This window comes from Seriola lalandi, unplaced genomic scaffold (assembly GCF_002814215.2).
Source record: "Seriola lalandi dorsalis isolate HSWRI2012SDOR001 ecotype SW California unplaced genomic scaffold, Sedor1 jcf7180002054949, whole genome shotgun sequence".
Taxonomy (NCBI): domain Eukaryota; kingdom Metazoa; phylum Chordata; class Actinopteri; order Carangiformes; family Carangidae; genus Seriola; species Seriola lalandi.
The window spans coordinates 341,564-368,968 of record NW_019525500.1 but is presented as its reverse complement, the minus strand read 5'-3'; the positions used below and the strand labels follow the sequence as shown (position 1 = coordinate 368,968).

Below are 27,405 nucleotides of genomic sequence, written 5' to 3'. Positions count from 1 at the left end.
TTTTCCCCCAGCTTGTCAGTGCCTGTTACAAAGAGCTAAATGTTTATTTATAGTTGCAGTGCATCTAGCAAGTTGAGTCTTTTAGGAGAAAATGTGCAAAATCCTCCTGGATTCGATGTTCTTACATGGGAAGGAGTGATATCTATGAGTGGGTGTGGCACATAGTGAGTAGTCCCGCTTGGCCCTGCAGTGGAAACAGGAGGGAGTGAGTCATGACTAAATCTGGTGGCCATAGAGCATCAGTCAGAGACAGTGTAAAGAGTATAGTTGGTACTTTATAGATGAAAGCCTGTACGCGCAGATGAAAAGCTGTATCAGATGACTTCAAGCTGAGAGGAAGAGAAAGGCCTTTAAAGGAGACGTAGCCTTTAGCAATAGTTTGACAATTTGGGAAATATCTTATTTGCTTTCTTGCTGAATGTCAGATGAGGAGACTGATACCATGATCATGGTATGACGAAACAAATATATTTAACATCTCCCTGCCAGGATCTCACTCATTCTCACATTATGGATTGTTTGTTTATTCTGTGTTTTTTTTTGTTTTTTTTTTTTTATCTGGAGCTTTACAAGATATAACATCATGTTAATTATTGCATTTTAGACGAGCTGGAAGGCGGATTTTGTTACCTTTTCACTAAGGTAGCTGTTTCCAGCCTTTATATTAAGCTAACGGACTGTTGGCTGTAGCTTCATACATAGCAAACAGACATGAGAGTGTTTTTTGTGAGCTTCTCATGTAAGTCTTGGCAAGAATAACTGTATATTGCCAAACTGTTGAACTATTTCTTTATTAGACGTAAATGAATAATAACCAAATCAAACGGTCCATGGCAAAATCCACTGCAACACTCAAACAGAGTTTAATGAATGAAATGTGAGATTCAATACACTCATGAATAAAAATCAGCTTAATACACAACCCCAGTGTGTGTAAATGTGTGTGCAAGAGGTCTGCCATTTGTGTGAATTAGAAGTCCCATATGTACCAGTATAGTGGTGTAGACTGAAAAAGAGGCATGCCGAGTCAGTGATGTATCACCAGGCTAACGTACACATGTTGTCAATATTCTGCAAATCTCCTGTACTGTATGTACAAAAACTGAAAACCTTATCTTTTTTTTATAGTGATTCCTTTTCTTTCTTTCTTTTTTTAACATTTTGCAGTTACAAAACCTGGTGAGAGTGATGTCACAAATGTCCGATGTACTTAACGAAACTGCTAGTCTGTGCTTTGATGAGACGGATTATTTCTTTACAAAGGTGATGAGTTGTTAAAAAAGTGGTTGTTTCCTTTTTCTTTTTGAAATGGTTGGGTATACAGTCAAAGTGAGGTAAAATCTTGCAATCACAACATCTCATACATTTCAGGAGTGTGATAATTTATCTGCAATAGTATTTCAGACGAATCGTACTGAATGTATCTGTTTATGCCAACACACACCAAAAACATCTGGACAACTACATCACAGATTATGGGGGATTCATTGCCAATATAGTATTATACTGTACATTCATGGCTGAATATGGTGCCAGTCTTTTAGCTAATGTACACCAACATTTACAGCTTACACAATGTTTGTAAAGGTAGACAACCTCGAGTTAAAAAATAAAGTAAAATAAAAAAGTGTTGTTGAACGCACCACACATCTGGGCACTAAGCATTTTTTTTCACTGAGCTGTGCCACCTGCTGACTGGACGCTGGAGCTAAATGGACCTGATAGAAAGTCAATAAATCATTATCAATATCCTCATCATCTTCATCACTGTAAGGTCATCATTCTCTTTGTCTTCTTCATCTTCTTCTTCTCTCATAATTCTCATCCCAAGAATCCACTGAAACCAGCACAACAAACTGAATCACACTCACACTAAGACATATTAAGACTGAGCAAAACAAAACAAAGAGTATTGTCACTGTCAATTTTTGCTCCTCTCGGTCAAAGAAAATCTTGTCCATTTACTCCCCAAAATGTCTTTTTCAATTTTTTGGCAAAGTTACTTTCCAATCTTCCCCCCACCAAACCCCCTTTTTTTTGTCTGTCCCAAGGTTCAGCCCTGCTGTAGACATCAGAGTCTGACTGGAGGCAGCAGCAGCAGCGGTCCATCATCGCTGAAGCAGCAGGATGACCAATGGGAGCAGGAGCGGGAGGCTACAGAGGCAGGTTTGGGACGTGGCTGCGCCTCTAACTCGGTTGTTGTCTGGCGAGTAGGCGTACAATCCCGGTCTGCTCCGACTACACTGTCCACCTACACACATCCCGCTTCCTGAGCCGCTGATGTCGTCACCTAGCGAGGTCATGAGAGAGAGGCAGAAAGGGAAATTATTGATTACTTTATTTTCAAAAATCTAATTAAAAGAACATGATTTTTTTTTTTTTTTTTTAAGAAACACATCACATTCAGTTGCCCCTAAAAGGTCCCACTTTTCAACTTCTAAGTGACAATTATTGAGAAATTACTGAGAGGCAACCATTTGACCTTCATGAATGGAATAAATGCTTTAATTAAGTTTACTAGTCACTAGGTGGGAGTATTTGCTCCTCAGTTCCCAACTCTGGTTTAACACAGATAATCAGACCATTAAATAGCGTCATGCAGATTAAGGTCAAGGTGCCCCATTCATAAAATCTTAACACTGGAAAGTGCTTTCAAAAGTACAAATATTAGAAAAAGACCCACTCGCATCCTGGAAGTCCACATCGTTGCCATCCAATGCATTTTTCAGCCTGTTGCTCATAATTTTGAGTTGCATGATCTGCTGCCGGATCGTCATGTCTGGCTTTGTGATGTCAAGCTCCACTTCTGGGTTGTTGATCTGACTGGCCAAGCCGTCACCCATCACCTCTGGGAGATATCTGTTTGGAGGAGAGAAGGGATGGGGGAGGGATATGTGGTGAGAACTTCAGAATGGGTGTAAGGGAGAAGATCCGGTAAATGAGAGGGCGATTCGTTTGAGGCGAGGCTCTGTTCAAATATTTCTTTACTTACAAACACATGCATGCACTCAGTCAATAAATCTGCACAGCTGTGCCATATTGTGTAAATTCAATGTGGCATTTTGTGCTGACAGTGCCTGGTAAGCAGATAGACTGACGTGGTCTGACGTCTACAAGCAAAGACACACACACACACACACATATGAATGTATTTTAGTATGAGTGTAAAACCTCATGGACAAAATGCTTCACCTAGCCCCTAAATCTAACCTAACCTTAGCCATCACAACTATACACTCAGTTGGCAGTTTATTAGGTACAGCTCACTAAATCTAATGCAGTTTAATAAAACAGTCCAATAAATCCTCCCTTCATGAGAGTTATAATGTTGTGTTGAAACTGTTTTAGAGAGACGTGCTGATCCAAATGTCATTTTGCAGCTCGTTGCATTATACTGTGAGCTCTTATATTATTTTGTCCACCTTATTCATGTCATATATATATATATATAACAGAAACACTTTTATGTAATAATGCCATTTATTCAGTTTTGAATGATTCATTTGGACAACATAATTTTGTAAAACAATAACATGATATCATCATATTGTCTTGATATCAGTCAATTCCACTGAAAGTAAATATACGATACTATAAACTAAACCCAATACTACACAATACAACACTTAATCCTAAAACCATGTTTGAATAAGTGAGGACTGATCAAAAATGTTCTCACCCAGGGTTTAAAACTTCTGGTCCTCACTAATATAAAGGTACGAGAACTCACGCTGCACACAGACACACATACACACCATTTGCTTAGAGGTGGGATATAATTTATGTTCTCGAAACTTCTTAAAATGTTAAATAGCCCCATTTAAAGTCCATACTCCAAGCCTGTATTCCATATTCCACTCAAGAAGAATTTATCGTCGCTGTAATTTTGTGTTTGACATTTATTGAGCTCTCTGGAGATCCACTAGATGTCGCTGTAGGTTTTCGAACCGTTTGTCACAGTAATAATTCACCCACTGCCACAAAAATTTCTTATTTCCTTAATCTGTCACACGCAGTCAGTGATTCATTTAAATTTCATGACCTCTCTCATATTTCTCTCTCTCTGTAAACACACACACGCACAAATGCACGCACACACATACACATATATCTGTAATTCAAACCTCTTGACTGTCATATATTTCTGAGTGCTCTGCTCAGGATAAATCTCATCCCTTGGCTGTAATCCAAAGACTTGAATGGATGTGTGGTGTGAGTGCAGACATGTACATATATCAACATGGCATCAAATTGTTCTATAAACAATTTATACTTGGATTAAGGGGAGGAGGTTGAAACAATCAACGGGGGTGTGAGTTTGTGCAGCCATGAATGCTTGTGTTGCAGGATGTGGATTTCCGTGTGGAAGAAATGCCAACTCCTAAGACCGCAGAATAAATTTCTGTACACCACTGTTCTCTCAGCTTGTCTGAGAAGAAACAGCTTGTTGTCTCCGTTGTTAAGACACAAAGGATATGGCCTTCAGGAAGCAGAGAACCAGCCTGTATCATAGCAACTTTACTGTAAGCAAGTCGTCTCTTCTCCTTTTCCCTTTTTTCTCTGCTATTCAGAAACCTCCTTTAGCTTTAAGTGTTGACACATTTTGTAAATGTTTCTCTGCTGCATTTATGCACCTTGAGCTGAACAGATTTCAGGCCTTGAAAGGGTTTTACTCACACTATGTTAATAGTGGAGGATGGAAGAATGAGTACTTCACTTGGTTTTAGGAACCTCATCTAACATCCTTCCTATAAATGTAGGGGATAACATCCAGGACTGAATGTATGGACTTGTATATAAGCAAAACCAAATAAAAAACATTTTAATGTTGGGGATAAATACAGTCTAGTTAAATTACATCTAAACATGGTCTGGATATGAGGTGAATTTAAATGCAGTTGGTTATATTCCACTGGTTGCGTGAAGACTTGATGGACAGATCTCTGATGTGTGGATTTCCTCACCTGGCTTTGGTAATGCCATTCCAGCATTTATCCTGACTGGCACCTCCTGCTGCCAGTTTGCTGCAAAGTGCCATAGGCAGCTGGGTCCAGTACTGTCGCATCTCCCTCAGCTTACTGGAGAGGTCTGATACCTGAGGACGGAAATACCCACATTTGAGAGAAAATTGTAATTCACAGGTGAGTCTCACGTCACAAGTCACATCCCAAATCCTCCAGGTTGGACTTAGAATCCAAAACAAGTTGTAATATGTTTTAATCACATTTAATACTTTTTCAATATGTAAACAGCATCAGGAAACCTGTAGTACATCAAATTAATGTAAATCATGAATAACTTCTTTAAACCTTATCAGTGGAACACATGGATAGCCCTGGTAAAGGCCCTCACATACCACAGTACAGTATCTCTATGTCTGTATGTCTATGTGTCTTCCTGTACCTAAAAGCTGATGCAGATTCTGACACACAATAATAACCTGGGATGTCGTGATGCAAACAACAAGGAATTTAGATTATTTTCGATCGCACTGTACCATCAGTGAGGTATCTGATTGGTAGATCAGATTCATAGATTCGGGTTTTTCCTGCTTACTGCTCTTTATACAAGAAATAAAAACTGTTCATATCATTATTTTTCAAAGCATCCTCACTTTCCTTTTAGTGCCTAAAACCTCTGCACAGTATTATACATGTACACGTACACACCTGCATCTCCAGTCTGAGTCCAGCAGTCGGGGAGGGTTTGTATTCTGAGGCGGTCAGGGAGCCGCTCTTCCTCCTCTGCTCATGAAGGGCGGGACTTCCTGTCCCTGGTTCACCTGGAGTTCCACACATCTGGTACACCTACACACATGCAGACACACAGATGTGCAGTTACAGCTCAACACACATGTACTAGAAGCTGTGAATGTGAGTTGTGATTTTTAAAAGTTGAACCACTTTACAATCTAAAATACAGCTCTAGGATTCACCTGTCTGTATGTGTGAGTGCTGAAACCATCCACTAGGTGTCGCCATAGACAACCGTTTCAAACTATAAGGATTTTGGGATACAGTATGTGCCTTGATGGTTGCCTTGTTTAAGGTGCTTTGTTTTATCCCACATCCACACAAGTATTTAAAGATGAAACATTCATATCAGTTACATTGTGACTGCAACACTTGATTTACATTTGATTTAACGTGTAAACTGACACAGACTGAAAATAAACTACAAGTGCAACAACAGAAAACAAGGCTGAGATTGTTTATGGCAGTACTAACTACTTGTCCAGTAACGGACATCGACATATACTGTACACACAGTAAGAGGACATCTGGTAAACTATGGGAGCCTAGCGACTGAGCTGAAAAGTTGACTCCAATGGAGCACATTGTTGAACTCCATCTCCGGTATCCTCACGGTAAGCGCTTCTCAAGAATAATAATTCTGTCCCTCGACGATTTTTCGTATTACTTAATGATCTTTGACCTTGGAATCAAATTCAACTAACAAACTGATAGAGAGGTGATGAGTTCGACAAATAATTCGACGGGTGCAGGACTGTAGACATAAGCATGAGCTGACGTCTTACTGGAGATTAAATTCTCACTGGGAAATTAGCTTGGGTGTTTGCAAGCAATCAGAATAAGTAAAGAGACAAACTGAGACGTCTTACTTTTGCTGTGAACGTATCCATGTTTTGCTGCTGGTAGTGAACAGCCTCATAGATTCGAGCAGGGATGGAGGCGAGAACCACGTCGAGACTGGGCTCTGTGCTGAAACTGGACACCACCTGGATCATGGTGTCTGAACAGACGAAGGAGGGAAATGAGATTTTCTGATGAACTCTGACCAAGACAAACTCTGTTTGGGGCTTTGTTTTTCTGGGAACAAAACTTGATTTGGCCCAAGCAACTAAATAAACTGTTCATTGTATGATTTCATACAACAGTCTTAAGTTACCAGTGTTATTTCTTATTATTTCTTCTTATTATTATAATAATTAATATTGAAACCAAAGCCAGTAGTTTAAATAATATCACAGTAATTCAAAGACATTGTGGCACATGGTACCTGAAGAAGAAGCATACATTTCTCACACTATCTCAGCCTCAACTTAACTGAGGATCAAAACTTTTTATCATTCATGTTGTCAGATATGGAGAATGCATGTTTGGTTATTCATGTCTATACTAATCTTTTCACCTGCAGTTGCATTTTTATTTGGTCTACATAAGATCATAACCCACGCTCAGCGGGCCTCATGCAAGAACATTTTAGTATTCTTATCCTCAATCACTCTTACTTTGTCCTATTAACTGGACAAACGTGTAGTAAATTGTTTGTTTCCGCCTGATGAACACCATCTGTTCATGAGGAGGTGCGACTGTGAGATTCATCATTAGCATAATCAACGCCCCTAAAATTGCCACATAAGGCTGCGCGCTCAGCTCTGGTTGTGAGCAGGTTTCATTCACAAAAATGTAAACAGAAAAATGACCTTTACACCACAGGGAAACAAAGAGGGAACAGTTCACGCTACATTTTAGCTAGATGATATGAAAGGTGGTAACGTGACGGTCACAGAGATACTAGATGGGATGTTAGACTGTTGGAGTGGAAGAATTTGCCTACTACAAATACAAACACTGTAAGTTCCTGATGATATGATGAACACAGTATATATTTATATATATTTTGCAATATGTTTGTTTAGTTATTTATTTTTTCATCTTAGTTCATTTCTACATGAATGTCGATTAAGACTGGTACATCAGAGCTGGACCACTTGTACAGTTCATTCATACCTAAGAGAAAATTGGTATGCGCCACAGATTTTCATGAATCATTCATACGTGCAGCATAATAACAAATCTATTCGTATGAGTGGTTCTTGGATGAGGCTCGATGTCTGTTCCAGGGATCCACTCGGACTAATAAACATCTGGATTATCTCTCGATTTACTCTACCATTTCCTACTTCACTGTCTGAGTCTCACCTATGAGGTTTTGCCACTCCGGGTTCAGGTCGGCTTGGTTGGCCAGGCAGCCCTTCATGACATTGGAGCAGTAGTTGGAGCAGGGTTTGACCGAGGCCATGCCGCGACAGTGAGGGCAATAAACCAGCTTCATGAGAGCCTTCATACACTCTGGACTCAGGGAAACCTGGTGTATGCGGACAGGAGAGTTAGCATCAGAAAACAGAGAACAGGCAGTGAAAGAAGAACATTTAAATATATATATATTCACAGTCATTTATGATGATCGTAAGAGTCCCGTTTCCTCCCTTCACCCTTGATTACATGTTTATGGGAAATGTAGTGCAATCCCCATTCAAAAGTTTATTCTCCAAATTGGCTGTTAAGCCCTTCTTCTTTCCTTTTCAATAGGGAATTTACTCCATGAGGGCACAAATATCTCTAGGAAAAGACAAAACCATAGAGGGCGGTATTGTAACATCATAGGTGACAGCCTGAACAAGAAGGCAGTGATAGCTCTCCTTGTTAGTGTTTTAACAGTACATGGTTTCTGTTACACCTTCGGCTTCTGATTATGTACGTAAGTCATGAGAGGTGTCCAGTTCCACAGTGGAGTTATTTTACCACTTCCCCTCACGGATCTGATGGGGAGATACTCAAACCGAAGGCAGTTGAGGCCCATAACAACACCATTTTTAAATGTAGACTACAGAGTTTAAGATATTTGGATGCATTGTTCTTCCCTATGTGCAATCCATCACTGTCAACATCAAGTCTGCATTGATTTGTGTCAGTGTTACTTTATCTTTGTGTCGTGACGTGCTGATTAATTTAAAAAGTCTGCACTCAATAACAATAATGTAGTTCTAACAAAAATGAATGCAGACTAGATGTTCACTGTGATGGATCACCCCAACTCAATGCGCTCTTCATTTTTACAACAATTGGAAATGAATGGGAACTCGTGCGAGCCTGGAACTGCAAGAAAAACACATTCACATTATTAAAACACAGCTACACAGTGGACAAAATTGTTAGCTCTGATATAAAGTGCTGTATATCTGAGCAGTAAAAAATAGGTTGAGACATGCAAATCAACAGTGTGGTCGTCCAAACAGTAAATCTAGCAGTCTTATAAGACATAAATGAAAAATGGAGGGTGTATAAAAGTCTTGTGACAGTATACACTCGGTCAAACAAGTCATTTAGATGAAAACACAAACACAGTCACACAAGATACACTGAGTTTCTGAGTTTGTTAAATTTTCATTGGGAGCTGAAAAAAACATCATCACACCCATAATTTGACAAGCGCATTGTCACCCCTCCAAATGAGAGCTTTGTTCTGCAGGCAGAGTCTGACACTTGATTTTTGATGATCTTTGTTTTTCATTTTCAGGGTGGAGACATGTTCTCTGACAGTTAGGGTGTGTCGAGCATGTCTTAGTCACACACACACACACACACACATACACACACACACAGAAAAAGAGATGATGCTCACAACAACACAAACACTCAATCTTGAACTCTCAGTTTCTCTCACACAAACACCCTGTTAATCTCTCCCTGCTTCACTGCATCTCCTCCTGTGACTGTCTCACACACACACACACACACACACACACACCGCACACACACACACACTCACCTGAGAGACCTTCCTGACAACCTCTCCGCTGACTATCAGCCCCTGGACAAACGACCGGGCTGTGACAAAAGCCCGGATCACCTTTGCCTTCATGTCCCGAGGGACATCTCCAAATGGCCGCAGCGTCTCCTGTTGCTTAGCAACGCATTCAAGGTAGTCCTCTGATAGGCTGACCTGTGAGACAGGGTGACAGTGGCAGACACGATGTAAGGGAAGCATGTTGTTTAAAAATACCTTTCCTCCCTATCAGAAGAATGCAAATCAGTAGACTATGTGTTTAAGAGTGATATTGGATGGATAAACATTGTGAACGCAAGTGACGCATCTAAAAATGGAAAGTGTATCAGCTTGTCACATTAATTAGGTATTTTTTGCTGAGCCAGAACAGAAATAAGGCAATTGAGGAACTAGATGAAAGGATCAAGAAAATCATTCAACTGCATCCATTCAAATTTCAAGTAGGCTATTACCGTCCTGATTTGGTTCGACTCAGTATAATTTGACTGTTATTGTATTATTTCACAATGAAAAAAATAAGACGTATCCTTTCTTCTGCCCTCTCATGTCAGTTATTCAATCAATACTCTGATTTCTGCTTTACTACAACATTATTGAATTCATAAAAATGCTCTTTTCCTCATTCTACATAGTCAAGTCTGTACCCACCTCTGCAGGGGCGGAGGATTTAAATGTGCGCTCCAACAAGCGGGACCAGAACTCAGACAGGGTCTCGTCCAGGTTGAGAGCAGAGCCCCGGTAGTACTGTCGCAGGTCAGTGTAGAGATCGCCATACAGACGGGTGTTCTGGGAGTACAGAGGGCCGAGTGGAGACAGCGCCTCCTGCAGGGAGCGCTCTGAGTGACTGTGCAGCTCAGTGAAATAGGCTGGAGAGAGAAAAGGAAGGATGACAAAGGACAGATAGATGGGAAAGTGTCCACATGCAGAGAAATAAGAGTAAAGGGAGGTTGCAGTTTGATATTTCTTGTTTCTGGCCACGTGACAAATGTACAGTATTCACTCCTCTTCAAGCTCTGTTTTGGAGTTTGGTGCTGGACAGGGAGTGTTCACTGAAAACAGCTGCCCACTGCCCCTGTAAACGCCACTAATGAAGCAGTGTTGCAGACTATAAAGCCAAAACAATGATCTGAAACGACCTGTAGTCAGAGTTTGACACAATGAGCGACTCCCTTCACATTACACATAGTCATCTAAACCATTGTTAATATAAAACTATTGATTAGTGCAGCTTTAAGTGTAATTATATTTTGTAGAAACATTATCCAATGAATAGTAATAAATATATCATGTAATAGATATGTGGAATACAGAATGAATAAGGAATTAGATTGTTCCTCGGGCCAATCATATCAATAGAAATGGATTTGAATGTACTGAAACAAACTAATCCATGTGAGCTTGTACAGCATTTGAACACAGCCATTTGAATTTATTTATTTCCAACATAAAAAAAGAATTTTAACAGTTTGTTTATTATGACTATCATAATCAAATTCTTGGAAGATTCTTGATTTAAAGTGTGTTTATTGCAGCCATGACGCTGATTTACTCTCTTCATTAACATTTTTTAAGGTTTTTTTTTTTTTAATTTTCACTGCTGCCAGATGGATTCAAAGTGATAGAGAGGTCAAACAGAGAGAATAAGGGAGGCAGCAAGCTGTCTCTGCAGTATACTGGTCTGGGCTTTTCCCTCCTTCTTCAAAGGCTGTGGACCATTGCCAGCCTGCTCTAACCACAACCAGATGGACGGCCACAGTTTTGCTACTGAGGTGGCCTGCTGCCTTCAGACTAATAATACTGTCGTCGTCGTCGTCGTCGTCGTCGTCCTCCTCCTCCTCCTCCTCCTCCTCCTCCTGCTGCTCTGTTTCTCTTCATTCTTTATGTTTTATTTTGATTCATTGTTTCTGCTCAGTACTAATGACACATTTTCTCACTTTCTGCATTGGTCTGTCTCCCTATTGTTATCAGTGGCACTTCTCAGTCTGTGCTTCTTTTCTTCCTCCTTCCATCCCTTTCTTTCTCTGATGTGCACTGATCTGCAGACTCGGCTCCTCAGTGGGTCAACTGCTCATTAGCTGAACCAGCCACTGCCCCAGGGGGACACCCCTCTGTTTGTGTGTGTGCGTGCGTGTGTGTGCGGGTGTGTGTGTGTGTGTGTGTGTGTACCCCTTCGACATCAGGGGATCGGCTTATCACGTTTCATTGTGTCTGGCTGACTCCGCTCTCATTATAACACCCAGTCAGGGGTCCCCTTGACGCACAGGACACACACACACATCCTCCCACACACGCACACGTGCACACACACACGCGCGCACACACACACGCGCGCGCACACACACACACACACACACACACACACCGGCACTACTGAAGCTGCAGTATTGAGCTTTGAGCCTCACAGCCTGAGCTTGTACCAAACACAAACTCACAAATACACAACATACAAATGTCACACTCCCCTGGGCTCACTGCTGAAGCTTTGCTATTGAGCTCAGCCAGTAATGAGTGTCTCGAATACGCACACATATCCACAAACACAAACGCTACTTACTGTCGAAGCTCCTGTGGAGAGCGTTGAAAGCGGCCTGCAGCGACCTGCCGGCCTCTCTGATCAGTCCCTCGGTCTCTTGGGCGGTCAGACCGGCCAGATTCTCCTCCATGGTGCTGGTGCAGCAGGTCGGACCCTGGGGACACATCCTCAGATGTTCACCTGGTGCAGTGGGGAAAGACAAAAAGTCATTAATTAATTTAATTGTGCGTTATTTAATTGATTTACATTAACTAGTAATTGAACATGTCAGCTCTTGGACATTCACCATCAAACCAAAAGCAGACATCACCAGGCTGAAAGAAATGGAAGTTAAAAACAATGTAGTGTAATTGTAAAATACAAATGTGTGGGTTTCAGGAGCCACAGCTGTTGTAGGGATGTGAGTGGTGGTCAGTGCGCCACCTCGGTGAAGACTGAAATATATCAACAACTATTAGATGAATTATGAGTTATGAAATTTTTCACAGACCTATATGTTCCCCAGAGAATGAATCCCTCTGACTTGGGTGATGCCACCTGTAGGTGACATCTGTGCTTCTGAGTGAAATGTCTGAAATATCTCAGCAGCTACTGGATAGATTCCCATGAAATCTTGTTAAGACATTCACGTCCCGTTCAGGATAAATTGTAAAAAAGATCCTGACCTTATTATCCGGTGCCATCATCAGTTCAAAATTTTAAAGCGTCCAATACTTTGATTTGTGACTAAATACCTGCAAATACTGACATTCCCATTAGCCTCTGGAGCCTCAGGCTACTTTGTGCTTGGTGCTAATTGGCAAATGTTAGCATGTTAAACTGAGATGTTGAGGATGGTGAACAAAATACCTGCTAAACATCAGCATAGGATCTTTCTCAGCAATAATAAACACAAAGTGCTATGGACTTTGGAAACTATGGAAAATATCTATGGAAAATATCCATATATTCATTACTGAAGACATGTGAGTGTTTTCCCCACCTTGTAAAGGACTGTGGGATTCTTTGATTAATCTTGAAACAACCAATTCCCCAAAGTCAAAGTCAGTGTCTATGACTCACTGTTTGTTCACTGAGATTAATAATGAAGAAGTCAGACAGAGAACCACTTGGACCATTCACAACATGCGGCTTACACACTGCTGACATGTTAACACATCAATAATGTAACACTCTGAGAGGAACCGCTCTTCTTCACTTTCATATGAGTTGTACTGTTTATATTTGTTACTTATTACTTAATGTAGAATTTTGAATGCAGGACTGGAGGGTTTTTCCATTTTCCATCCGGTGCAGCTTCTTTTGCATAAGTAAAGAATGAAGTGCCTCTCAAACCACTGCATTAAGTATTTATTGCCCTCCTGGAATCATTTTATATAAAGTTATCAACCACAGAAGCACTCTGTATGTACATATATAGTAGTATAGTATATATATATATATATATATATATATTATATTTTTTATTTTTTTTTATTTTTTTCATGGTTTATACCGAATATCTGTGTTTCTGCACATTTATTTTGGGACAAAATGTAGGTAGATAAAATAGCACTGATGACTACATTGAAATTCAGTGCATTAATTTTTACAATTAAAGCCTGTTAGAGTTTAATATCTGACGTCACTTTTTCAGACATGACCTGGGACCTTTCTTGCATGTCTATAACAATGCATTGTATTTTATGCATTGTGAAAAATAGAACATTTTCCTCTGAAATGTCGTGGAGGAGAATAATCAAGTAACATAAAATCTATGTAGTCAAGTGAAGTACAAGTAAATATGTACTGTGTCTGACTGTGAAAATAAACACAAAAATGCCAGAATAGATAAAAAACAGTAAATGAATAAAAGGTAAAGCAACTTTTTTAGCCTTTGCATGTGTGGCTATATATCCGCTTACAGGACAAACTGCTTGGCCTGAAGTGTAATACAAAAACTCTGCAGTGATGAATGCAGAGAGTAACAGAATAGGTTTTGGCTTTGACTCCTCCAACCCTCTAGCCAATAACTGAACCCTGCGCATGACACACCTAAACTGAACATGTGCCATGGTGTTAGAAAAAAAAAATCTTTACCATAGATTTATAAAAATATGAAGTACAGGCTACAAAATGGCTCATCCTAAACCTTTTTCTATCCTTGAGGGGATACGCAGGTCTGTGAGGGAAATTAAAAATAAAGATGTTTTTCACACACATACTTGTTCACACACACTCTGAGTTTGCCAGACAGCCTAGAAAGCAGTCTGCAGCATCGGTCTCTTGACGGACCAGATGCCTCAGGATTAGTGTGTGTTCATATGTGTGTATGTGTGTGTGTGTGTGTGTGTGTGTGTGTGTGTGTTTGTGTGTGTGTATGTGTGTGTGTGTGTGTGTGTGCCCACGTCTGGAAAGGTTAAGGGTGAGTAAGTACCCCACAGCTGTGTGCATCACTGCTCTCTTCCTTCCTTAACAGGTCCTTGGTTGGTGTGTGTCTGGGTCTCTCTCTGTCTGTGCGAGTGTGTGTGTGAGTGTGTGTGTGTGTGTGTGTGTGTGTGTGTGTGTGTGTGTGTGTGTGTGTGTGTATGTGAGAGAGAGAGCAAGAGAGCGAGAGACTGACAGCTGTAGTAAAGGAAATAGCACCTTCTGTACCACCTTACTTCTTTTCCCACAAACCTTTTTGGGACATTTCAAGGCGTTTTAACTTTATTACAAATACAAGAGAATAAGATATAGTAGTTTACACATCTGGATTAAGTTGAGCACACGCATACACGCCCATCCCACAAATCAAAGAGGACACACATTTAATATTCTCATTTCCTCTTCAAGTGTCAGATGCAGGTCAGCCAGTCTGAGATGAGACGCTTCACTCCTGCCAACCCAAACAGCATCAAACAAAATCGCCCCCTCCATAATCACACCTGCTTTGCTGGGCTGTGAGTCTGATCATTCAAAGTTGGAGAAGGCTTTAAAAATGTAACTGCATCCTCACACTTTAGCTGTGAATTTTCACACAACTCCCACAATCCTGTCAATCTGGTTATCGGAGAGAACTACTGCATGACCTCTTATCTGCGACAACTCAAGTCAACAGCTGAAGAAAATTAGATTAAAAAAAAAAAAAAAAAAGTTTGCTATTGAAAATTTGCAGCAGCACATCACGCAGTCAAGTACAATAGCGAGACTGCCCTCCTGTGAAAAATGAGCGGACAGGTCATCTGCGCAGCAGGTTATTATGACACATAGTACATTTTGTTGTTAGGTGACATCTAGTGGCCGTAGTAATTATGAGAGTAGTGAAGGAAGAAGTCTGGTGATGTAATATATACATAACTCAAACCACAAACTTTTTCCTAAACCTATCCAAGTAGTTTTTGTGCCTAAACATAACCTTGGCGACGAAGGTCTGGTACACCGCTGATGGTACACTCTGCATGTTCATTATTGTCACCATGACAACCTAGGTCCGGTAGACCTGTCGCCCTGGGGGCACTAATTCAGGAAACACTCCTATGGGTCGTATCAGAAGGTTGTAACAGAGGACCTATATGGCTGTTCAGGCTGGAGGACTTTTTGACAACTGCCCTGCAGTAAGTAAAATCTCACTGTAAGTTGTTTCTAATATTTCGTCCCATTCCAAAGGACCAGTTGAATCATCACCGCCGAGTTATTCAGTTGATATCTGAATGAAGAAATGAAGAAGGTTTATCAAAAGAGTTGATAGGGTGGGATTACCATTCCCCGATTGGGTTCCCCCTGGGCAGCTAAAAATGTTTTTTGTTGGTTTGTGATCATTTTTGGATGCTGTACACTTTGAGTTGTTTCCCTCAACAAAATGTTGAGCGACATAATGAATCACTCCTTTATCTCTTTCAGTTACTTTAGAGATGGAGCTGTTGCTGTGTTTCATCTGCGACACTGAGTTGGTAAGGCTTGCCATGCAATGACAGAGGACTAATAACCAAAAAGGAATGTCATTTCATAGGCATGAAAGTTTTTAATTTGAATTATATTCAGTTTCAAGTCACAGCTCTGTGATAAACGCTTCCATCTGTTAATAGAGACTTAATTGAGATAATTTTTCAGTATGATAACTGTGGCTTTGGGGTCAGTCAAATTTGTAGCCACCTAGTAAAACAGAAGACTGGAAGCTTTATTTTCCTTGCTATACTTTTATTCAGTCATACAGTAAAAGGAAAAGGACAAAGTGCTTCCCAGCACCACAAGACAAACACAATAATGGCCAATCACTCATAATTATGTTGTCTAGATGCAGTCAGAGGTGCATCACACCCACACATATTGAAAAAAACTGATAATCTTCTCAAATTGCACCAATTAATGATGATTGGGTCGAGGCTCTGACTATCAATCAAATCTGCCAACACTGGCCATACTAGGATGGGATGGGATGGGATGGGATGGGATTGAATAGGATAGAATAGGATTGGATAGGATAAGCTAAGATAAGACAGGACAGGATAGAATAGAATAGGATAGGATAGGATAGGATAGGACAGGATAGGCTAAAATAGAATAGAATAGGATAGGATAGGATAGGATAGGATAGGATGGGATAGGACAGGATAGGCTAAAATAGAATAGGATAGGATAGGCTATAGCTTCACACACATACATGCGATTTCTCTGCTGGAGTTTAAAACCACGCCATAAGTATTACATATCATAGCAGAGATCATCTTTGGGTGCTCATGTGCTGCAGTTAATGTTAGCATTTTGTTGTTGGTTTGCTTACCAACCCAGACGACACAGGGCGTTTACCACAGACACATATGCTTCACTGCATTCCTGGGTTGCTGGGTAATGGAAGCAGCTGGCATCCTGCTATAAAACCTTAATTTACTTGGAAAGACAGAAATGAGCACAGTGGTGACATACTAACACATGTACAAAAAGCAAGCTTGCAAACATGCTAATACATGCAGACAGATACACCTCACAGAGGGTGCAGAGACCAGAATGTCCAACATAGAACAGGTTTTCTCAGGAGGATGCCTTGCTCAAGGGTTTTGTGATGGGAAATGGGCAGCATTTGGACAACCATCTGCACATAGTGAGAGAATGAGGTTATCAAAAATCCTTTTAGGCAAAGCCTTGGAGCAAAACTGAGCTTTTAAATGCTGCTGGGAAAAGGGGAGAGGAGAGGAGAGGAGAGGAGAGAAGAGAGAAAAAGATTTGGATCAAATTAAATCAGTTTCTATAGGTTTGGCTGCCCACTGTTTTTGCCCTCAAGGTTCAGCATATATTTAGTCAAGTCCATATCCCGAGGGGCAAACACACACACACACACACACACACACACACACACACACACACACACACACACACACACACACACACAGGTTTGTACTACACTTGTGGAGACCTTCATTGACATTATTCATTCCCTAGTGTCTAAGGCTGCATTGATATAAGACAAGCAAGATGCTGAGAGCATTTCAAAAGGGAGAGAGGGAGCGTAAGAAATCTCGACACACATTTACACAAGTGAAGATTAGTTGGGAATATAGGTAAGACTGGGTTATGCTTGAAATGAACTAGCTTATACAAAGTGCCGTCCAATCAAGTCTAAAGGTAAGTGTTTATGTCTGTTCTAAATTTATTGCCACCCTCAAAGTAAGGATGAAAAGGTTGCCATCATACACAGGTCGCGGTGCATCTTTCAAATGTGGATAATGGTGCAGTTCTTGATCATTGCCCATTTGCATTTGCTTGTTCACATGAAAGGTGCGAGAAAAAGTTTTATGAAGAACAAAAGAGAAGAGATATACTGTAGATCATTTCAAATCTGCTTGATTTGTCAACTTTTACACCTGGCCAATTGCTTGTCATATTTATTGGTTTCTCGGAGGTTCCCAGGACCTTATCCCCTGAATCAATAATTGTACTGACAAAATATTCCCGCTCAGACACCTAATCTCAAACATCTTTGTGCAAGATCTCTGGATTTTATTTCTGTGACTGATCATTTGTGTGACATCTCAACCATCTCATCCCGAATGCCTGAACCCATTTTGTAGTGCTCGATTAAATAAAGCTGCCATTATTCTTGTGGTTTCCACAGGGATCCACTTGGATGGGAGAGTCTTGATTGACATGCAGTACACAAATCTGAACACTGCTCTTGTTGCCTATTCCAAACCGAAGATTCACCAACACGAAGCAGACAAAACCATTATTTAACCAAACTAATTCTGACCTTAAGCCTTGAACCATGTTTTAATCTTCAAAGAGACTTTTAAAGAAGAGAAAACAGATGTTTTTATGGTTCCTTAATTTATTTTATTTAGAAAAATTCAAATGACAAGTTGTGAAGAGCAGAAGATGAAAAAGGCTTTTGTGAAAACATGATGGCTGTTGACCCTGCTGCTGCCCCTGCTTGTATTTGTCAGGCACTTGTAGTGATGTACAGCTCAGAGGAGTCCCCTCTTTGCTGCATGTGCACATTATCCAAAACTGCCGGCATAAGAAGTCGTAGGTGGAAAAGATGGAATATCTGTTCCTGAATATGAAGAGTTCAGTGGTGGCTACACATCTGCAGCTATGGTGTAAAGATTTTTTACAACCTTTAATTACCACCTACAGGAGATATGATCAGCAGGAAATGATTTCCTGCATTGTTGTAAACTAGAGCCCTAATGATACAGGCTGTTTGGGGCTGATACCAAAAGTCTGATATCGATATATCGGCAAATATCCTTTATATATCAGTGTTTCACATACATTTACTTTGACGGGCTGCCCAGGTATATCACAACATGTAATCAACCCTCAAAGACCAGATCCGAGTGAATATGAGACAACATATACAGCGATACCAATATATCTGTGATAGACCAATACTGGCCAATAAAATCGTCCAACTGATAAATTGGTCTGAGCAGGTGCAGCTACAGAACAGACAGCGTCTGACCCCTGGCTGGCATGAATTTGAGTGTTGACACTTCTGGCAGTAAAAATGTGTTGACGATATAACAAAAAAAGTAAGGTAAAAAACTCATCTGACTTAAAAACCTCTTGTATAATCATTGCTCAGTCAGTCATTTATGTATGCAGGAAATGTCTCCGGAGTCCAGTAAAATCCTGCTCCACATTATGCAGTCATCACCACAATCAACCCTGAGTGCTCCACAGTTCACAACCCTCTATTTTTGGCCACTGCTCAATGACTTTCAGCAGGTCAGGGACTGAAACCAACAACCTTACGGCCTCAGTCTGGTTCCTGTAATATGAAGACTTCTTATTACTGAAGATGTAGTTAAGGCAAAGCCCATTTAAACTTGGATTACAGAGTTCATTCACCTCGTTAGACTGACATGAATCCTGATGAGGTAAATTCCTCAGTATTGATTATGTGGAAACGTCTGATGTAAATTTATGGGGATAAATTAATTTAATGATGGATTTTATGCTGAGGAAAGATCACATGCTCCCTCAGCCCTCCTGGAGCTGAGTGCTACATTAGAAAGACCACACAACCTTGCTCTCCTGCAGGGTATTTTGCACTTAATCATTAAGTGAATCCATTTAATGCGAAACTTGTTTTTGGTTTTTCAAGATGTATACTGGTCGCCATGGAGACCACATCAAGACGACACTGCTTAGCCATTAATTTCCTTTTCTCCATCAAAAGCATCTGGCTCCCACTTTCTTCTCTCTGTCACACCCTCCCTCTTTTTATATCGTCTCTTTTTTTCTCCCCCCTGCATTCCTTGTGGCAGTCCCAACATACCTGAGCCCGTCTCGACAAGTGCGAAAACCTCAGCACGTGTGCCAAGCAGGCAAACAGGTAACCGGCACCGCACTGGAGACCAACAGGAAGCCATCCAGCGCGGCAGCAACGAGCTGAATCAAAGCCACTCGCACACAGAACATGTGGAGTTTCAGACACTTCAGAGGTGACAAGCTCCTCTGCCTGTTGTTGCATCTGTAATCTAAAGCTATGCTCAGCTACCCTTAACTGAAAGTCAAATTAAAGTCCCATCAAGCCAAACACTGGTGAAGCCAAGCCAAGTATTCTGGTTTTGTCAACACCCAGATTTAATCGAAGGCAGGACATTGTTGATACAGCAATTTATTTAAACACTTGACAGCAGAGTCCATTAATTTCTTCTGAATGTTTTTTTTTCGTGTTATGGTGCCATGCTGCTGGCTTGCAAGTTAACACACAGGAATATTTATTGGTTTGGCTTCTGGCTACAGGCAGATAATTGGTGTTTCCCCTCTGGTAAAATGCATTTCTAATGTTCATGGGAAGATTTTTTGCTCTACAAGTTGTACGGTCTCTGCTACATGACATGTTAAGATGATTATTATATGATTATATATCAGTTTGATGCATCAGTGGCTGGAATTCGTTTGTTTTTGCTTCTTCTTTACATCAGGACACCTTGTCGTTCCTTTTGTAATTACTTTAATGACATTTTGGGGGTTGAGGGAAGACAGATTATTTTTTAATTCAGTCATAAACCAGTATATATAAAATAATTCATCTATACAGAGTCAGATTAATATTGCTTAATACCAAAGGGCCCATTTTCATGACACACACACACACACACACACACACACACACACACACAAACACACACCCTTGTGGTCTTGATTAGGTGGATCAGGGTCACCAGACAAACAATTAAGAAGATCAGGTCACTGTATTTCATAACACACTCACCAGTTATAAGCACCAGTGTAAGCTTTTATCCACACACACATACACATACACATACACACACACACACACACACACACACACACACACACACACACACATACTGTATACAACGGTAGGGGACATTTAATGTTACTTAGACGGACATAATACCCTGAGGCTGTAGGTTACGCCCAATGGAATATACATACAGGATAATCTCATGTCTATCTAACACACACGCATGTTAGTCTTACTATAGTTGTAAGAGCCTAATGCATTCCCAAGCCCCTTACCCTAACTTAAACCATTACAAATAAATTCCTAAACCTAACCCGACATAAACCTGAATCTAACCTGAACCTTAAAACCAGCTTTTAACCATCAACAAGCACTTTGAATTTGTGGGGACCGGCAAAGTTTCGCTGATGCTCCGAAACGATGGTTTTGAACCAAATTTGGCCCTCACAACCCTAGAAAGACATGTGTACACACACACACACACACACACACACACACACACACACACAGCACAGCTTTGAATACGAGCTATAACCCTTTGAATTGTGCAGTGGCAGCTCAGTTTTTGAGCAACTGTGGGAAACTGCTGCTAAAACAAATGGTCATCCAAGCTTATCCCTGATGTTTTCAACCAAAGAGAGAAAACCCCCAAACAGCAAGACTTTGCAATTATAACTTTAATGATAATTAAGTATCTTAATGGCTGAACTTTGCTGACCTGACTATAAGTTGTTTTGTTTAATTGTAACTAATTCAAGACAATTTATGTACAAGCAAAATACAAGATCAATTTTGTTTTACTTGAGAAACTCCAGTTATGTTTCCAATATCTGAGATTGTTGAGGCATCTAGCGAGTGAAATGAGACGTGTAAATCCAATTACACTCTCAGCCACAGTAGAAGTGCCCCATCACACATCTAACCTGCACTGACACTGCACACTAATCTTTCTCACAGGTCAGGCAGTATGCGCTGAAGCTGAATCAGCACACTGTAAAGCACAACTTAAGGCCCTCAAATAACTAGTTTCAAGGTGTTAAACCATTTCTCAACCTGTTCTAGCTGCTGACAAAGGAACAAAATTGGGATTTGACAAACAGCTCTCATATGTGGTGGAGCATCGCTGTTGTCCATTGAAACGAATGAACCAATTTCCTTTATAATCACTTCCTGGCACTTTAAATGATAATTACAGTTTATTACAACTTCAGGAATTTACGGTTTCAGTCACCATTTCTATCAGAGATACTAACACTGTCCTCATCGAGCTAATTGAAGTGGAGACGTTGCTAAAACTAAGTTTATTCACCAAGCTATCTGTTTTAAGGATCCATATACAGATGAAAAAGTTTTTAGGATTTCAAATGTTATGGCAATCCATTCAAAAGCTGCTGTGATATTTCAGTCTGGATGAATGTAGTGGATCAACAGACTTACACTGTTGTGCCTACAGCCAAACACTTATAGATGATATTGACTCTTATGATGGAATGGGTATCTGAGTCTGAAATACATTGTTGGTCATAATTATCATTGAAGTCATCCAAGTTCAGTTCAACTCAACATATTCCATGTGATGGATCTCAACTAGACATTTCCATTTGCTCTAATGTCGCTGCCTCATTCTGATCCCAGATCATCTTCTCGAACGTGATCTACTTCCAAACAAAGGATACAACAATATCACTGTAAGAGGAAATCCATGGTAACTATACATGTGGTCACTGCACACATTGTTCCAATACTTTCAACACTAAAGTCTTTTACCTTCCACATTCAGGCAGTGAGCATGAGATTAAAAGAATTAGAAAACACGTTATCTACTTTAACTCCACGCTTAAATGCTCGTGTGAACTTGCACATGTGTAGGCCAAACAAGACCTGACCTTAAACTAAGAATAGCTGAGCGTGAAAGAACCAGTAGAAATGGAGATGTAGACAGACGCTAAGAACATTTACATTTAGAAGTGTAAATGTGTGTCATGTGATTGGCAGCTGACTATAAGCTATTGAGAGCAACCAGAATCTTTAAAAGCGCACACCTGTTGCGAGCCTGAGAAAGCCAGTGTAACCATGTACGACTATTTATAAATGAAGACGATCTCGACATCTCCTTGTGTGCGCCGGAATTTCTACTGAACAAATCTTTCTGCTGCTGCGCGCTGGATTATAATCTGCCACTGCCTCATTCCTCTCACCCATCCATCCTTCCTTCTCCCTTTTCTTCCCCCTCTCCTGCTGAGATGAAAGCCTCTCATAGGAAATGACCTTGCACTGTGTTACCGCGGGAACGGTCTGTCTCATTGTAACCGACCTGACCTTTAACCCTGGAGGCTGTAAGGACAGACACATACACACGGTACAGCGCACACAAACATGACACGTGCAGCGCCAAAAAAAATAGAAAAAAAGTCACGTAACACTGCGATCACATTACAAATACAATGTAAAACCAGTTTAATAAGACACACACACTCACACGCCCAGAGTCTGCCCCGGCTCTGCCATCACACACCACATCAAAGCGGCTTATTGCTGAGCAGTAAAAGTGGCGCAGTGGTTTGAATTTATTCCCTTCAGTCAGTCGTTTATTCACTGCTTCCCTTTCTTAATGAGCGTCTTACAATAACCCTGTCACTTACTGCGGCAAATTACCGCTACCTAAATGAGGGGCTGATGGTGCGTCTGTGTGCACGTATGTGTGTGTGTGTGTGTGTGTGTGTGTGTGTTTCCATCTCACACTCTCTTCACCATTTAAGGGCACCTGTGTGTGATTTAGAGTTCCACATGGCCTTCCTACCAAAGTGCACTTTTACCTTTTTACTATCCCCCGAAAAAGCGAGGGAAGGAGAGGAGGAGAGAGCCACAGAGCTGTAATGATGAAAGAGGAGAGAGAGATGGAGGGATGAGAAGGCAGTAAAAATGGAAATGAAAAAAGAGGGAGAGGTCGGAGGGAGGAGAAAGAGTTCGTCGGTTGCGACAGAGGCAGAAGCAAAGAGAGAGGAAAAAGGGGGAAAGGAGTCGGATATAAAACTGTAATCTACTTCTAAGTGTCTAATAAATCTGTTAATAAATCTTTTCCCTCCGAATCTGGAATTCACAGTCTCTTTTTTCCTGGTATATTCACAGTTTCTCACAAATGTTTGCATATCTGATTGACACTTTATTGAACATAATTCTCCATCATCACAAAAAATGGCTTGCACTGCAGTTATGTGGCAATTCATCTCAATTTCGCCACAGCAAGCAGAGCCACTCAGAGCTGTGGTCAACGTGCAAATCAATGAGGCTGCTTGTCTTGCTTGTAGCTTATATAAATATTTGCTGCTATGTTTATGGCAAATGTCAGGAATGGTCCAAAAACCTCTTGTAGCTGCAGATTGCACTCAATGAGGTCGATATTTTGATAATTTATTCTCAAGTCTTTTTTCAGGTTGTCAAAAGTGCATATGGGGTTTTGACTTAAGATGCAATATGAAGATGTCTTCTCAGGGCTCGTCTGCACAGGAAGTGCTTCATGGAACAGATTTGCTTCTACACAGGCTGTATAATGCCGTACTTTTACTTTCACTACACGCACCTAACTGCAGCCTGAGAAGTATATCTATATCTTAAGTCCGTTTTTTCATTTAATGAGCTTCACTACAGCGATTGTGTGCTGAGCTGCGGAGCACTGCCCAAACGCTGGTGACCTACAACTGAACACTACGGCTGAACGCATCCTGCGCAGACGCTGCTAATGTGCTGCTCAGGCTATGCAGCCGTGTAGATGTTGTGTGAGGCTTTGGGGAAAATACGTTTTATGGACTAAATGATTAATCAGTTCATTGAGAAAATTACTGTCAGATTAATCAATAGTAAGAATAATTGCTAGCTGCACATTTAATTCAGCGAGGCTATTACTGAGTATCAAATCAGACAGTTCAGTCACGGTATACTCCCTGGCGTAGTGCGGCAATTTCACACTGCCGTTGTGCACTCACCGGATATAACGATTGCAACAAGTGACCTTAATTGTTGCTTGACTTGAAAATGAACATTTTACTTTCCTGTGTGCGTCCCCCGAGTCACGCGACATGGAAATTAGGCCGCCATCAGCGGTTGGTTGCCGTTTTTCCAGTTTGAAAATACGTTGGCTGTCCCTCCCCTTCGAGCCAAGATGGCGACCGCTGAGGGTGAGAAGTTCCCACCGTTTTACACTCAACTTTTTGACCGTTTCTAGTGCACCTCCGGGTACTTATAGTGCTCTGCATGTCGCCATACTTGTCAATGTGGACGCACTTATGCACTCAAAACAGCAAGCGTGAGCATGGAAGTACACAAATTGAGACACAGCGAAAGAGTCTACAGTGATGTTAGCAGCTCGCGAAGAGGATTGTCTCCAGTGTACGGTTTACTGCACTGAGCGAAAACAATCAAGCAACCCTGACGAAAGGCAAATGTAAATGCTGATGCTCTTAAGACCAGACCAAAATATTAAAATGAGATGAGAAATGTGAGATGAAACCAGCTCGAAAAAAGCAGCAGAGAAAAAAAGGAGAGGGAGGTGTAGGCACACAGTGTTTTGGGTGAACCTTTCCTTATTTTATACCATTACTGAACTAAAAATACCCCACCGGCCCACAGTCCAGCCCTGTCTCACCATATAATACTATAATTCTATGTCATTTCTGGGAGTAGTTAAAGGCTCTTAAACTAACTACTACTTTTACTCCCCTTCACTCAGTCTGTAAAAAAAAAAAAAAAAAAATCACAACACATGCCAGCTGGTGTGTGCCACGCCGGGTAAAGTCAGCGTCTGAGTGGTCACGCTTGTGCAAGTATGTGGATAATGCTGATGAAGGCAAAGGTCACGTCAGCCATCTCTCACTGCTGGGATTAGCCCTTATTTACAGTTTACCGTAAACAGAGGATTGTGTTGCATTGCGACAAATCAAGCGGAGACTATCCTGAAAAATAATGAGAGATCCTGCAAGTGTGAACACGCTGAAAGAGAGCAAGAGTCAAAAAGACAGAAACAAATATGAGTGACAGTGTGTGTTATTCCCTCTGTGGCAAGGTCAGTGCATTAGCTGTCATGCTGTGTGCCAAGAACTGCTAACACATAGATTAACAGGCCAGGATTAGCAGGAGATTAGACACCAGCCCCTAATCCAACAGCACAGTGTCGGCGGCGGTGATAGGAAGGTGGCGAACGAGAGGTGGGAACACATGAATGCGTGCGTGTGGGTGTGGGTGCGTGCGTGTGGGGTAGGGGGCAGGGGCAGATCCCCCATCGCAGCTCTTTCTCAGTAGGGGGCATCAAATCTCTGTGGTCACAGGAACATTAGGTCAAAGCATGAGGTCGAGGGGTTTCCAGGTCACAACAGTTGGGAAACTGAATGAATGTGGCAAACGACCGCCGCATCCGAGCTGCTGGGAGAACAGCCACATGGTCTTGGACTGAAGCGCTGAGGAAGTTGGAAGTTTGACCAGAGCAATAACAGCCTTCTGCGCTCATGTTTCGTATCAACTTCAGATACATGATCTCCCACCAAAGGATTACAAATTACACAGAGACACAAGCACTGAGTTTTAAGTCTGGTGCTGTTAGAGATATTATTATAGAATGAAGCTGCTCCTCTTTATCCTGGTTGCAGACCTCTGAATCGCTGCCCACATCCCAGATTTTTTTCACATACATTCAAATAGATTTGGTCTTGTGATCATCAACGGTTAGCTCGTTAGAGAAACATCCAATTAGAGCTGCAGCTGACGATTATTTTCATTACTCATCAATCTGCCAGTTATTTTCATGATTAACTGACTGAACATTTGGTTGATATAATTTCAGAAAATAGTGAAATATGACATCACAATTTCCTACAGCCCAAGATGATCTCTTCAGATTATTTGAAATGTCCGACCAATAGTCCAAAAACCTTAATCTAACTTTTCCAACTGGAGTCTGAATCAGGTTTATGCTGGTAAATAAGGTGTTTACGCCAAAGGTAGAGAGCAGAGCCAGCAATACCAGTCAGTTATGAATTATGATATTGTTATGGTAATGAAGCCTGTTTGTTTGGGGGAGGGGGGATCAAACAAAGTCTGGTGTAAACAAAAAAATGTCAAAGTGTTTGTTTGTCAAAACCACAGAAGAATCAAAATGTTGAGCAGATGATCAGTGTTTGCTCAACTTCCGTACAACACGACAGGTAAATCTTCTGCAATGACAATGTTTGACAAGATTCAAAGGAAGAGTGAGAGAAATGCAAAGCAGCTATTTGAATTTCATCTGGAGCACTTCTTCTTTCTGCTTGAAAGTCTATTCACAGAAATTCATTACTATGTCTCCCATGGTGCCTTTGGGCAAGGTTCTGTAAGTACTGTGCTGGACCTGCTGCACAAAGTGTGTTACATTTTTAAAAAAAACTCACATGGATACCCTGGTGTATCGTCAGGACATGACGCACACTGTGTCTTCAAAATGTTATGAGCCAAGGAGCCACTTTTATGCAGTTCGCCACCTCTATCAAATAAACTTCTCTGTGTCTCCCAACGGCAAACTATCTAATAAAGCAGAAATGCCATAAAAATAACAATAAAAATAACATGGAATAAC

General features: G+C 41.0%; 1 protein-coding gene across 1 annotated transcript in view; it reads right to left on the bottom strand.

Annotated features, from left to right (window-relative positions):
• Nucleotides 1-839: 839 nt before the first annotated feature.
• LOC111645334 (glypican-1-like) overlaps nucleotides 840-27,405 on the bottom strand; it is a 39,909-nt gene continuing 13,343 nt past the window's right edge. Inside the window, exons 2-10 of the mRNA XM_023394497.2 lie at nucleotides 12,149-12,307; nucleotides 10,243-10,460; nucleotides 9,577-9,750; nucleotides 7,947-8,112; nucleotides 6,623-6,753; nucleotides 5,670-5,807; nucleotides 4,965-5,095; nucleotides 2,684-2,859; nucleotides 840-2,290 (exon numbers count right to left, since the gene is read on the bottom strand). Coding sequence (XP_023250265.1) covers nucleotides 2,109-2,290; nucleotides 2,684-2,859; nucleotides 4,965-5,095; nucleotides 5,670-5,807; nucleotides 6,623-6,753; nucleotides 7,947-8,112; nucleotides 9,577-9,750; nucleotides 10,243-10,460; nucleotides 12,149-12,307 — 1,475 coding nt within the window. The 3' untranslated portion in view covers nucleotides 840-2,108. The remainder of the gene's footprint in view (nucleotides 2,291-2,683; nucleotides 2,860-4,964; nucleotides 5,096-5,669; nucleotides 5,808-6,622; nucleotides 6,754-7,946; nucleotides 8,113-9,576; nucleotides 9,751-10,242; nucleotides 10,461-12,148; nucleotides 12,308-27,405) is intronic.